Source organism: Chiloscyllium punctatum, chromosome 45 (assembly GCF_047496795.1).
Source record: "Chiloscyllium punctatum isolate Juve2018m chromosome 45, sChiPun1.3, whole genome shotgun sequence".
NCBI classification, from domain to species: Eukaryota; Metazoa; Chordata; class Chondrichthyes; order Orectolobiformes; family Hemiscylliidae; genus Chiloscyllium; species Chiloscyllium punctatum.
Window position 1 is genome coordinate 38,557,707 of NC_092783.1, and position 13,910 is coordinate 38,571,616.

The 13,910-nt window shown below is 38.1% G+C and overlaps 1 protein-coding gene across 2 annotated transcripts in view; it reads right to left on the bottom strand.

Annotated features, from left to right (window-relative positions):
• The window catches only part of LOC140467301 (TBC1 domain family member 22B-like), a 309,619-nt gene that overhangs the window by 90,780 nt on the left and 204,929 nt on the right, over positions 1-13,910 (bottom strand). For both annotated transcript variants that reach the window (XM_072563569.1, XM_072563570.1), the window contains exon 10: positions 8,486-8,561. In XM_072563569.1, coding sequence (XP_072419670.1) covers positions 8,486-8,561 — 76 coding nt within the window. The remainder of the gene's footprint in view (positions 1-8,485; positions 8,562-13,910) is intronic.

Sequence of the window (13,910 nt, forward strand, 5' to 3'; positions counted from 1 at the left end):
GCATCATCTCTGTATCCACTCTATCAAACCTTTCATCATTTTAAAGACAGCTACTCAGTGGTAAAAAGAACTTGAATATCGCTGAAATTAGAGATGTGTTGCCAAAACTGATCATCTTGGATGCATTACAACAAAACAAACATGTCAAATTTTCAACAATTTCAACAGAAGAAAAGGATGCTGATGTTGGCAAGTTAATCTGATTGGCCAAGGTATTACAATGGAGAACATTGGCTACAGGGAATGATGGGCTACCCGTGATTCCAGGTAATTAAAACAAAGAGCAAACTCTAAATATATTTCTTTATCTGAGAATAGATCTCTGTGGATAAAATACATTGCTAGTTCTAGCTGCCATAAATGAGGTAGATTGATCATATTAAATTCATCACTAGTGTAGCTTTTAGAGCACTCAGGATTATTCCTTGCAGAGTCAATTTATGAGTCCTCATAAATGCAAACCACAAAACTTCATAACAGTTTTAAAGACTTCTAGATCTTCCTTCTTTTTTCTTCGGGGAAAGAGATCCACACAGTCAATCCTTTCTTGATATACATGTCCATGCATTTCTGAGATGACATTTGTAAATATTCTCTGCATCCTTTCCAGTGCTTCTATATCTTATTTATGGTATGGTGATTGGAATTGGACACAGCACTAAGTGTAGTCTAACCAAGGTCAAATGCGGGTTTAGCAAAACTTCACTCACTTTTTAATTTTAGTCCTCCAGAAATAAAGTCTTGTGTCAGTGTCCAAGTACACAGATCTTTGAAAGTTGCCACCCAGGTTGACAGGGTTGTTAAGAAGGCATACAGTGTTTTAGCTTTTATTAATAGAGGGGTCGAGTTCCGGAACCATGAGGTTATGCGACAGCTGGACAAAACTCTGGAGTATTGTGTACAGTTCTGGTCACCCCATTATAATGAGGATATGGAAGCTTTGGAAAGGATGCAGAGGAGATTTACTAGAATGTTGCCTGATATGGAGGGAAGGTCTTACGAGGTAAGGCTGAGAGACTTGAGGCTGTTTTCGTTGGAGAGAAGGAGGTTGAGAGGTGACTTAATAGAGACATACAAGATAATCAGAGGGTTAGATAGAGTGGACAGGGAGAGCCTTTTTCCAAAAATGGTGATGGTGAGCATGAGGGGGCATAACTTTAAATTGAGGGGTGATAGATATAGGACGGATGTCAGAGGTAGTTTCTTTACTCAGAGAGTAGTAAGAGTATGGAATGCTTTGCCTGCGACGGTAGTAGATTCGACAACTTTATGTACATTTAAGTCGTCATTGGACAAGCATATGGACATACATGGAATAGTGTAGGTTAGATGGGCTTCAGATTGGTATGACAAGTCGGCGCAACATCGAGGGCCGAAAGGCCTGTATTGCGCTGTAATATTCTATGTTCTATGTGTGTAAGGGACTTTTAAAATCTTGTTAAACTACAGTTCAACTTTTAATGATTGGCATATATCTTTGTTTCTCTATCCCACCTAGATTTGCTTCATCCAAGTAATAAGTGACTACCTCGTTCTTACAAAAATGCACCACCTTAATTCGGTCTCTGTTGTCAATTATGTGCCCCTTCTGCCAGTTTATTGAGATCCTCATGTAGATGCTGCCATTGTCTCACAACATTGACTACCTCTAATACTGATGAAGGGCTTTTGCCCAAAACATCGATTTTCTTGCTCCTCAGATGCTGCCTGACCTGCTGTGCTTTTCCAGCACCACTCTAATCTTTACTTTAATGTCCAGTGTCTGCAGTACCCACTTCTACCCCCAATACTCCTTGACTTAGCACCATCCTCAAAATGTATAAATTGTTTTTGAGTTCAAAATCTAAATTATTAACATAAACTGTGAACACTAATAGTCCCAGCTCTAATCTTTCATGAACACAAATTCACACCTTCTTTGGAATATTAATAGTGACTACATATTTCAATAATGTCCCCAGTTAATAAAAGTCTGACATGTTAATTACAATGCACTGAAATGATGACATAATTCAATTTTCTACATTTATAAGTTTTGGACGATTGATACATTCGTAATTAGTGCCCATTGAAAAGAATTGTTATCAGCCATCAATCTGTTGATTTATAGATTTAAATAAACCTGAGCGCTGAGGCCCAAGAATAGTTAAGAAGTTTGCTAAGCATGCTGACCTTGACAGGCTCTTTTACTCTCTCAAGACAGCTTGCTCAACCAAGTAGAGAACCTATGTTACATCCCCTTTAAGGTCAGTTTATTGCGATTAGGAATATAGAACAAAACTGTCCACAGTATTCAAATTACAATAGGTTATCAGAAGTCTATATAAAGTGCAGCAAGACTTCCCTACTCTTACCCTCCAAACTGCTTGCAAGAAAATCTAACATATCCTTTGTATCCCTAATTGCTTTGTGATTAGTGCACCAATATTTCTCTATCTTTGACCTTCTTAAATAATATTATGCCTTTCTACGCTTGCAGTCAAAATAGTTAATCTCCCTATATTTTATTTCATTTACTACCTTCCCACCTCCTCATTTAACCAGACCAAATCCCTGTTCAGATTTTTTAAATGGCCTCTCATGTTAATTTTCCAACTAGATTTCAGTAAATCTGAGGGATTGCGCACACTTTCCTTATTTTAGAAATTGATATAGGTCAGGACTAGCTGAGTCCCAAACACTGTTGCATTTATGACATAATGACAGTTACAACCAGCCAACCCAAAAGTGACATATTATCAATAACTACCAATAAGATAAATTAAAATCATATACATTGGATTAACATGGATGTTTAGATTTCATAAACTTTTTATAAACTTGAAACTTAATATATAACCATTAAGAACAGAGATGCCGAACTCAATGCTATTACATTTCTTTGAGGTTTTTCGTAGTGAGATGAAAAGCATAAAGGTAGAAATTTACATGAATCCAAGTGATTTCTGAAGATTTCCATCTGCAGGGGCATAAAAAGGTACTCTGCAAAGAAGCAAGAAACTGTGGAAGTGATTTCATGATTTCCACTTTTAATTATGCAGATGAGGAAGCCAGTTGTAATGATACTGGGCACTCATAATTGGTTCTCATCACAACCATAACATATGAATGATTAAGATTTTCTCGTTGTCTTGTTATATCAATTACCACAATTCTTAATATGTTTTCATTTCTTATTTCAGACTAAATGGCCTATAGGACTCTTTCTTTTTCTTTATCCTTTCTGGAGAAATGGGGTGGCATCTAATTCCATTAAATCCATCAAGTTAGAATGTAGGGAAATTTTGGAAGCTGAAACTAATATATCCACTCATCTCTTACTGTTCCTGCTAGGATACAGTTAAAAATCATACAACACTGCTAAGATATGAACCATCTGATCTAGTGAAGCTGACTTGCAACCAATTTGAAATGAGCATACTTCACATCGGTATAAAAACCTCCAGTATAACAAGGTGTTATGACACAGAGGCAAACCTTTTCTGTTAATTAAACCAAACACCCAGAAAAGCTTGTATCACATCTGTTAAAATAGGAATGTCGGAAAACCCCTAAATTTCACTATTAAAAGAAAATATCAATTTATTTTTTAACTCTAAAAGCGTACACTAAACAAAAACTAATCACAAATCTAAGCCCCCCTTTCCCTTAACTGCTTACTATCTGCCTCCAAATCTATAACAATATAGAGAAGGTGACCAAGGGTAAAGCAGTAGATGTGGTGTATATGGATTTTAGCAAGGCGTTCGATAAGGTACCCCATGGTAGGCTACTGCAAAAATTACGGAGCTATGGCATTGAGGGTGCATTAGAGGTTTGGATTAGGAATTGGCTGGCTGGAAGGAGACAGAGGGTAGTAGTTGATGGTAAAGGTTCATCTTGGAGTGCAGTTACTAGCGGTGTTCCACAAGAATCTGTTTTGGGACCATTGCTGTTTGTCATTTTTATAAATGACCTGGAGGAGGGGCTTGAAGGCTGGGTGAGCAAGTTTGCAGATGACACGAAAGTCGGTGGAGTGGTGGACAGTGAAGAAGGATGTGACAGGTTACAGCGGGATATAGATAAGTTGCAGACCTGGGCAGAAAGGTGGCAAATGGAGTTCAATGTAGCCAAGTGTGAAGTCATTCACTTTGGTAGGAGTAACAAGATGATGGATTACTGGGCTAATGGTAGGCTACTTGGTAGTGTGGATGAGCAGAGGGATCTTGGTGTCCATGTACACAGATCTCTGAAAGTTGCCACCCAGGTAAATAGTGCTGTGAAGAAGGCATACGGCGTACTGGGCTTTATTGGTAGAGGAATTGAGTTCCAGAGTCCTGAGGTCATGTTGCAGTTGTATAAGACTCTGGTGCGGCCTCATCTGGAGTATTGTGTACAGTTTTGGTCGCCATACTATAGGAAGGACGTGGAGGCACTGGAACGGATGCAGAGAAGGTTTACTAGGATGTTGCCTGGCATGGTAGGAAGATCGTATGAGGAAAGGCTGGGGCACTTGGGGCTGTTCTCATTGGAGAAAAGAAGGTTTAGGGGAGATTTGATAGAGGTGTACAAGATGATTAGGGTTTTAGATAGGGTTGACAGTGAGAACCTTTTTCCGCGTATGGAGTCAGCTGTTACTAGGGGACACAGCTTTAAATTAAGGGGTGGTAGGTATAGGACAGATGTTAGGAGTAGATTCTTTACTCAGTGGGTTGTGAGTTCATGGAATGCCCTGCCAGTATCAGTGGTGGACTCTCCCTCTTTATGGTCATTTAAGCAGGCATTGGATAAGCTTATGGAGGTTATTGGGCTAGTGTAGGTTAGGTAGGCTTCGGTCAGAGCAACATCGAGGGCCGAAGGGCCTGTACTGCGCTGTATTTTTCTATGTTCTAATATGCTGTTCCAATAAGAATTGGCGGCACGGTGGCACAGTGGTTAGCACTGCTGCCTCACAGCGCCAGAGACCTGGGTTCAATTCCCACCTCAGGTGACTGACTGTGTGGAGTTTGCACATTCTCCCAATGTCTGCGTGGGTTTCCTCCGGGTGCTCCGGCTTCCTCCCACAGTCCAAAGATGTGCAGGTTAGGTGAATTGGCCATGCTAAATTGCCCGTAGTGTTAGGTAAGGGGTAGATGTAGGGGTATGGGTGGGTTGCGCTTCGGCGGGGCGGTGTGGACTTGTTGGGCCAAAGGGCCTGTTTCCACACTGTAAGTAATCTAATCTAAGACACTTCGTAAAATTACATCAACTTAATTTCAAAACCACACAGTTTCTGTTTTTTTTTCTGTGTCTTCACTCATCTGGCTGCTGATCTCCCTGGGTCATCTTCTTTCTTTTTACAGCGGGTATGTTTCAAATGAAAAGGTATCTTTGACAGAGTGTGTTTCTTGGCGAGCAAGGTGTTAGATGGGCAATTAGCTCTCCAGGAGTTTCTTTCTCTGTGGCAACTGCTCTCTGACCAATTTTCAAAATGTCTGCATTCTTATATCCTCCCCAACATCAGATCATCTCATTGGTTCGATATTGGCAAAATAATAAATTCAAACTCAACTGGGGTTTTAGTATCGTGGGACATAATTTAACTTGATTGGTTAAATTCTAATTGTTGTCAAAACAGTAACCAAAACTCAGCTATTAATTTCAGAGCCAAATGTTACATATTTTCAATTTTCTAGCACACTCTGAGACTAAGTTTTATACACAGGTGCTTTTAATCTCTCAGTTTAGAACAGCATTCAATCTCTCTGAAAGGGACAGGACACGCCTTCAACCTCACAACAAAGGAAAACACACAATACAGGGCATCCAAAACCAAATGCAGACCATGCTGAATACAAAGATATATTTCACTCATAAGAGAAACTTAGCAAATTATTCTGTTGTTCTTAACTGTGAAATTTAGTTCACACTCGTGTAACTGCCCAGCAGCAGAATATGATTAAATGGATCCCAGCTAGACTTATTTATATTATTCAGCAATACAATAATCCCTTATGAAGGACATCTCCACAATGCATCACATATGCTACATAACTTGTTATTTATAAAACATTTGTTCCATGATAGAAAATTTCAGGGTCAATTTTGATTGAATTCAATTTTATCCATGTGAGTAGACTATACTGAACTTCTAGGAGCTATTTATTTATTACTTTATGCTTTCATTTGTATCGTTGTGAAAATAAAAATAGCAGACTAAGTCAAAACTACGGAGTTTGAGTGCTTTAAAGAAATACAAGCAGAGTAAGTGACTCAACATTAACAAGGAATATTAGATGAGCATTAAGTAAAACTTCTACATTGCAATTAAAATCACAAAACTAATTTACTGTAAGCACAGAGGTTTAATCTGTCACAATCATCTGTATCTTGGAAACAAAGTTTGAAGCATCTCATTCAGAAATTTGCAATTTCCTGATCCTAATTCAGCATGCAAAACTTCATATCTCTTGAGAACCTAAATTGGTCCATTTAAAATGGGAACAGTAATTACAGAAATTACAGGAGGGAATGTTACTTAATTGCAGTCCATCCTTCACTGTAATGTTGCTTACTAAAGAGGAGTATGGAAGGTTTTAATTTATTCATAGTCATTGAATCATAAAATCTCAATAGTGTGGAAGCAGGCCATTTGGCCCATTGAGTCCACACTGACTGCGTTAAATTCCAGCCTCGAGCAACTGTCTGTGTGGAATTTGCACATTCTTCCTGTCTACGTGGGTTTCCTCTGGGTGCTCTGGTTTTCTCACACAGTCCAAAGATGTGTAGGTCAGGTGGATTGGTCATGCTAAATTACCCACAGTGTCCAAGCGTGTGCAGGCTAGGTTCATTAGCCGTGAGATATGCAAGGTAAATAGACAGGGTAGGGAGCTGGGTTCAGACTAGGATGCTCGTCGGGAGGATCGGTGTGGACCTAATGGGCTGAATAGACTGCTTCTACATTGTAGGGAGTTTATGATTCTATGATCCGTGCACTTGCAACTTTATTGGTAAGCCAAATCTGGTCTCAAGATATTTTCACTGATCGTGCCAGTAAAGGAAACATCTAATTGTTTCAAATAATTTGCTGACCATTCAATATTGTTTTGAATGTCTCTTTGCTGCTACCAAAGTTTAAAGTAACTGAGAAAAGGATTGACAGCTCCTTAAATAAATGAAAAAACAAAAGCTTCAACCCAAATTAAGTTTGCAGATAACACCAAAATTGGAGGTGAAGTGGGCAGCAAAAAAGGTTACCTCAGAGTAAAACAGAATCTTGATCACATGGGCCAATGGGTCAAGGAAAAGCAGATGCAGTTGAATTTGGATAAATGTGAGGTGCTGCATTTTGGAAAGGCAAATCAGAGCAGGATTTATAAATTTAATGGTAAGCCCCTAGGGAGTGTTGTGGAATAAAGAGAACTTGGAGCGCGGGTTCACAGTTCCTTGAAAATGGAGTCACAGATAGATAGGACAGCGAAGGAGGCATTTGGTATACTTTCCTTTATTGGTCAGAACATGGCATATAGGAGTTAGGAGATCATGTTGTGGCTGTACAGGACATCGGTTAGGCCACTTTTAGTACACTGTGTGCAATTCTGTTCTCCTGCCTATTGGAAGGATGTTGTGAAACTTGAAAGGGTTCAGAAAAGATTTACAAGGATGTTGCCAGGGTTGGAGGGCTTGAGCTATAGGGAGAGGCTAAAAGGCTGGGGCTGTTTTCCCTAGAACATCGGAGGCTGAGAAGTGACCTTATAGAGGTTTATAAAATCATGAGGGGCATGGACAGGGTAAATAGACCAGGTCTTTTCCCTGGGGTGAGGGAGTCCAGAACTAGAAGGTTTAAGGTGACAGGGGAAAATTTAAAAGGGACCTAAGGGGCAACTTTTTCATACAGAGGGTAGTACGTGCATAGAATGAACTGTCAGAGTAAGTCAAGGAGGCTGGTAGTATACAACATTTAAAAGGCAGCTGGATGGCACATGATTAGTAAAGGTTTAGAGGGATATGTGCCAAGTGCTGGCAAATGAGACTAGATTAGTTTCGGATATCTGTTTGGCATGGAGTTGGACTGAAAGATCTGTTTCTGTGTTGTACATCTTTGTCTCTACGTGAGAATGTTTCATGATTATACTTAATATCTAAGTTATTCTGTTTAGAAATAATAATTGATCTCTTTCTACTACATTTTAGGTATCCTGAGCAGAAGAAATATATTTCAGCTTAAAAGTCGTAAATATTTAAAAAGCTGATTTTGTATGACGAATTACTGGAAAAATTCAATTTCTGTCATTGAAATGACCTGATGTGATCAGAAATTTCTCTTTCTTTACATTTTATTATCTAGATCAAGATGTCATGCCATTGAACTGCATAAAATAATTGAAAATGCTAAATTTTACCAGTATGTCACTCATTATCGCCAAATTAAATTTATTTTACACTCAACAATAATAACTTGGCAGAGGTGTAAACAATACTGCCACTCAGATTATCCATTATTGAAATAGATAACATCCAGAATTACCATCAATTCGGCTAATAAGTTCTTCAAGTGCTTTGACTTTCTTCTGAATCCCTGGTTGTGCAAAAGTGTAATTATCCTTTAGAGAAACAAGAAATAAAAATTGATTAAATAGTGCAATCATTCTTAACTCAAAAAAAGTTGTAATACAGGGTGTATTTAGTCTCCCCCTTCTCATGTTTTCTCCTTTTAACACCGATTTGTTTTAAATTTCCTCTCTCCTCATTTAACACATAATACCCTGTTTTAACATCCCTTATTTTGTTTTCTGATTTGGTCATTGTGTCATCACGGAGGACCTTAGATTGTTCTGGTAAAATGTAAAGGAACAAATTAAATAAGTTTGTTTTTAAAAACTAGCATCGCATTTTTGTACCAATACAAACAATAAGTCATTCAAGTAAGGTGTTAGAGGTTTCACAGAAACATGGAAATCACCCCTTTGAGAATGCTCTGCCATTTAGTATGATCATGGCTGATCAACGAACTCAATAGCCTGTGCTTGGTTTCCCCAACATTTTTAGATCCCTTTAGTCCCAAGTACGATAACCAATTATATCTTGAAATCATAGAAATATTGCTAAAATTGCAAGACTTTATAAAATGGTCGGCTCTTATAATGTTTCCTTTCAGTTATGGTGAAATGGAATATCCTGAATAGAGCGATGGTGAGATTTTACTAAACTGTGGCAGGAGGAGGAGCTATTCTGTTTCATTAACATGGGGAAAGGAGACCAAAACTTATGAAGAATTAAGTGATATGTTTCATTTTTTGAAAGAAGGAATAACTAATGTCTTGTGTTATCCACCAAACAAGGCAACAATATGAAATAATTCCGTGACAATTTCAGAAATGCTAGGTATTTCAGAAATGCTTGATATTTGCTGAGTCAAACTGCTCAGAATTATTATCACAACCTCTGGAACAGGTGGGACTTGAACCAGGATTCCTGGCGCAGAGATAGGGATATGACCGTTGTGTCACAACAGTCCCTGCACATTTGTTTCATGGTAAACCAAGACTGCTTCAGAGAAACATGACAGTAGTGCTGTTCAGTGGAGTTGTACTTGAGAGCTGGATTTTTTGACCAATAAGGGGATTGGGCTCTGGAGAAGGAGGGGGAGAACTTAGTATTTGTACTAAACTGTAGTTCAATGGAACTGTTGTAGATCACGGGACGTCTTCAGCCGTGTAATTCAACTTCTAAATAGCTGTCTATCACACATGGTAGCATAGTATTTTTGATCTCTACAGGGCGGAAAATAAAGATAGCAGAAGGCAATCTCTGTTTACGACAAAAGCAAAGCTCCTGCTGGCTTTTAAAGTGAAATAACTGCGACAAGCTGCAAGATTATGAACTATGATCAGACACCAGTCACAATTAGAGCTGTATGAGTAATGGAAGAGCGAGGTGGAGATATGGAATTGGGTCACTTCAAGCAAGTTACAGTTTTGGTTTTGTCATGACCAGGAGGGACTAAGATTAGAAACAAAGTACTCTTGGAATGGGATGTAGATACTAAAAATTCTAACACAATTCATGGACAAAATTTTCAAAAAAGGTAGCTTGTTGGAAGCTATGAGGCACGGTCCATATTTGAATAATTTAAAAAGATGGATAAGACTTCCGTGGAAGAATATATCATTGATTCTGAGAGTTCGTGTAAATGACCAAAGAAATTCAATCTTGAAATTCCTGAGTTTGAGTCAATTATTGGATTGTGCATAAATCACACAGGTGAATAGGCATTTAGTTTTGATGGGTGTTCAACTCTGTGGTAATGTTTCTCTTTTGGGGCAAATGACTGTTCTCAAAAGGTTTTGGGGGAAACAAATCATTTTCAAGACATGTTGGAAATTCTGCAGTGACTCAGAGAATGAAAGATTCCATGATTACTGAAATTCAAAATCAGTTGGCCTAGTTGCAGGAGTGTCATACAGACACAGAATTGCTGAAACGTTTTATGAAGAGGGTTACCATCAACAAATTTCTAAATTCAAAGGAAAATACAAGATTGAGCTGATAGCTGACAATGAGTATAATGATTTGGAGGAGCTGGAGTTGGACCAGGGTGGACAAAGTTAAAAATGACACAACATCAGGTTATAAGCCAACAGGTTTATTTAGAAACTGTTGGACCTTAACCTGGTGTTGTGTGATTTTTTTTTAAACTTAAATGAGTATAATGAGCAGGAATATCTTAGTTGCTGATTCATTCAGTTGTGTCAAACTAGACAGTGGTTGTAACCTGTTATTTAGAAACACTTGTCAAAGCAGACAAAAAAAAGTGATAGAAAATAAAAAAAAAACACCTGCTTTTGATTCAGGGAATCATAAAACATTACCATCATTAAAGATACTTGTCCTCCCATTTGAAAATGCAGAACTGTGACATTTTATCAACATCAATGTCAATTAGAGCAAAAATACTGTGATGGTTAATCAAGTCTTCAATGAAAAAAAACAAAGTTGTGTTTGGACATGAAGATGACAAAATATTTGTCTTTGGTAAAGTGATGAACTCACAATTCACAGGATCTAGACATTATGTATTCAAGGAGTCAAGAAGCATAGCCTCTACAGATTACAGTCTTGCTAACAATTAGAGTATTATCTAGCAGCTGCTGCGAAAGGATGATACAATTGTGGAGGATGATTATAAACTTCATTTTGGACAGATTGCATCACATTATAATTATAGATAGGATCCCAGTTGATGTCATTTCTGGACAGGTCAGCCCCCAGACTGAAAAATGGCTGGATAGATCAGATTTGTTTTGGGGTTTTTTTAGTTTAACAAGATCGTCTATTACTGAAACTGATGCTGCCGATTTGGTTTCAACAATAAAACAAATATTATTTATGCAAAAGATAAGATAAAATAGAATAAGCCAATCTCATATACAACTGTAAACTGGACCAATGGTATAACACTCACTTCTTCCAGTTATGCTGCTGGTGCTGCAAAAACTGGAACCTACTTCTCCCGGATGTCTTTGAGCCACATGTTCATCTCCATACTTTTTAAAACTCTCTCATGGATGTGCACATCACTGGTTAAGCTAGCATTCATTGACCATTCCTAATTGTACATAGGACAAGAAACAATCAACCACATCCATGTACATCTGGTACCACATGTGAGCCGCACAGGTAAGGATGGCAGATTTTGTTCAAAAGGATATTAGATGAATTTTTAAAATTTTTAATCACATAGTCATCATTAGGCCACATTTTCAATTCTAAACTTATTTTTATTGAATTCAAATTTCACCATCTGCCATGGTGCGATTTGAATTTGTATTTCCAGAACATAAGCTTGGTGTTCTGGATTTCTCCATAGTGACATTTCCATCACACCATTGCCTTCCTTAATCTTATATGACCTTTGCTAAATTGTTTGTGGTTCAGATAAAAATCCAAAATTATCCGAAGTTCTTTTTTTAAACTTGGTATCTGGCTCATGGTCCTGCCTATGCAGAACTTCTTTCCATGCCCTGACTATGTGATTAGTACCTACATGGACCAGGATGACTGGATTCTTCTCCACCACTACAAGTCCCATTTAAGCCTAAAGCAAGGCAGGTAGGTTTTGGGGGGTATCAGCACAAATGCAAAGTAGCATCGGGTTGTGAAATATATGACCGAAGCAGCAGTAAGGTCTTTATCTCTTTTAATAGATTAATCAGTCTGTAGGGGGATTGTATTAAAATGTAAAATTACTCTTTGAATTTTAGTTGAAAAAGTATTGTCTGAATTTTGGCCTTTTTTCAAACTTTGAAGTAGAGATAGCATAACATGGAAGGAACAGTGAAGGTCCTGCAGAACAGAACAGATGTAAAGAACTGCAAAGGGATGCTAAAACTATAGTAAGAACTCAGAGCAGAAATGACAGAATAAGATGATTTTTCAATGAAAGTCAAGGACTATATAATTGAATTTTACAACTATGTAAAGAGTAGCATGGCAGTGAAGAATGTTCCTTAAACATGAATTTAGTTGTGAATGTTGCTGAAAATCAGCATTCAGCAAGCTTGTTAAAGGCTTATTTTGCATCAGACTTCACAGATGATTAAGATAAAGTGTCAGAGATACATGAGAAATGAAAAAATGAGAGAAGCTTAGCAGATTTAGAACAGGTAAAACAGAAGTGTTAATGAGAAAGTAAGGATATTAATACATGCATAAATCTTCAAGACTTCTGACAGCTTCCATCACAGAGCATTAAATTGCCGATGACTTTCTAAGACTTCGTCAAATCAGGAATTGCCTTCACTGAGCAGATGTGAGAGAGCCAGCAGCACTGTGGTACAAGTAGTGCTTCGTTAGTAGCTGACAGGTATTGATTTCATGAGTCATCTGATGCCTGGCATCTAAATTCCTACATGAGCACTCATCTTCAGAGGCAACTTTACGATCACAACTCTCATGCATAGTGGCATAAAGCATTGAGTGAACAGTGGTCCATGCCCTGGCAGAGCAAAGATCTTTTATTCTCAAGAAGTACAGCAGCTAGGTTCCTTTGAGCCAGCCATGAGTGCTGACCTCTGCAGGTTGAGGTTACCTTCATCAGTCCAGATAGTCTCTTGCTGCAATCCATGAAGAAAATAACTTATCTTCTCTCCTGGAGGGCTTCAGGGAGCCTCCAAAAGAACTGTTGCTAAAGCACGACACCTCTTTCTGCCTTATTTCTGACATCTCCAGGGGAAGTTAGAACTGATAAATACTGAGTGATGCTCCTGAGAGAACAAAGTGCCTGACCATCTTTTAAATATGAAGCCAGAAGGTTCCAGCAGGTTTCAGATCATCCTGTCCATAAAATTTGGGGTCTATCCAATTAGACATAAGTTCAGAAGAACTTAATTGTGTGAGGAAACTGAAGCACCCAAGTGGAAGTACCTCACCATTTAGGCTTGTGTCCACTTAGTCTCAAACAAAAGCGAAATTCTGCCCCACATAACGGACTTAAAAATAAGAACACGTGGAATTGAAAAATATCTATTGAAACGCATATGGAGTTAGTTAGAAGATAGGAAACAGAGATAGGAATAATGGATTTGCATTCCAATTGACCAGAAGTGATGACTGGAATTGCCTAGGGATCAGTACAGAGTGCTCCAGCTTTTTGTAATATTTATGAATGATTTAGATGAAGGAAAAGTGAGATGTAACAATATGTAATGTGGACAGGAGTAAAAAGTTGAATAAGAACAAAGGATAATGTGAATGGGCAAACCTCTGTCAGCTGGAACTCTATGTAAGGGGATATGAGTTTCTTTCCTCTGGACAAGAATCAAAATGGATCAGAATATTCTCGAAATACAAAGAAGCTAGAAAATTGGAAGAGTACAATAAGTTAAGGGTCCAACCACAAAATACAAGCAAAACTCAAATTTCAAATGAAACATGATCTCCTCTAAAGGTAA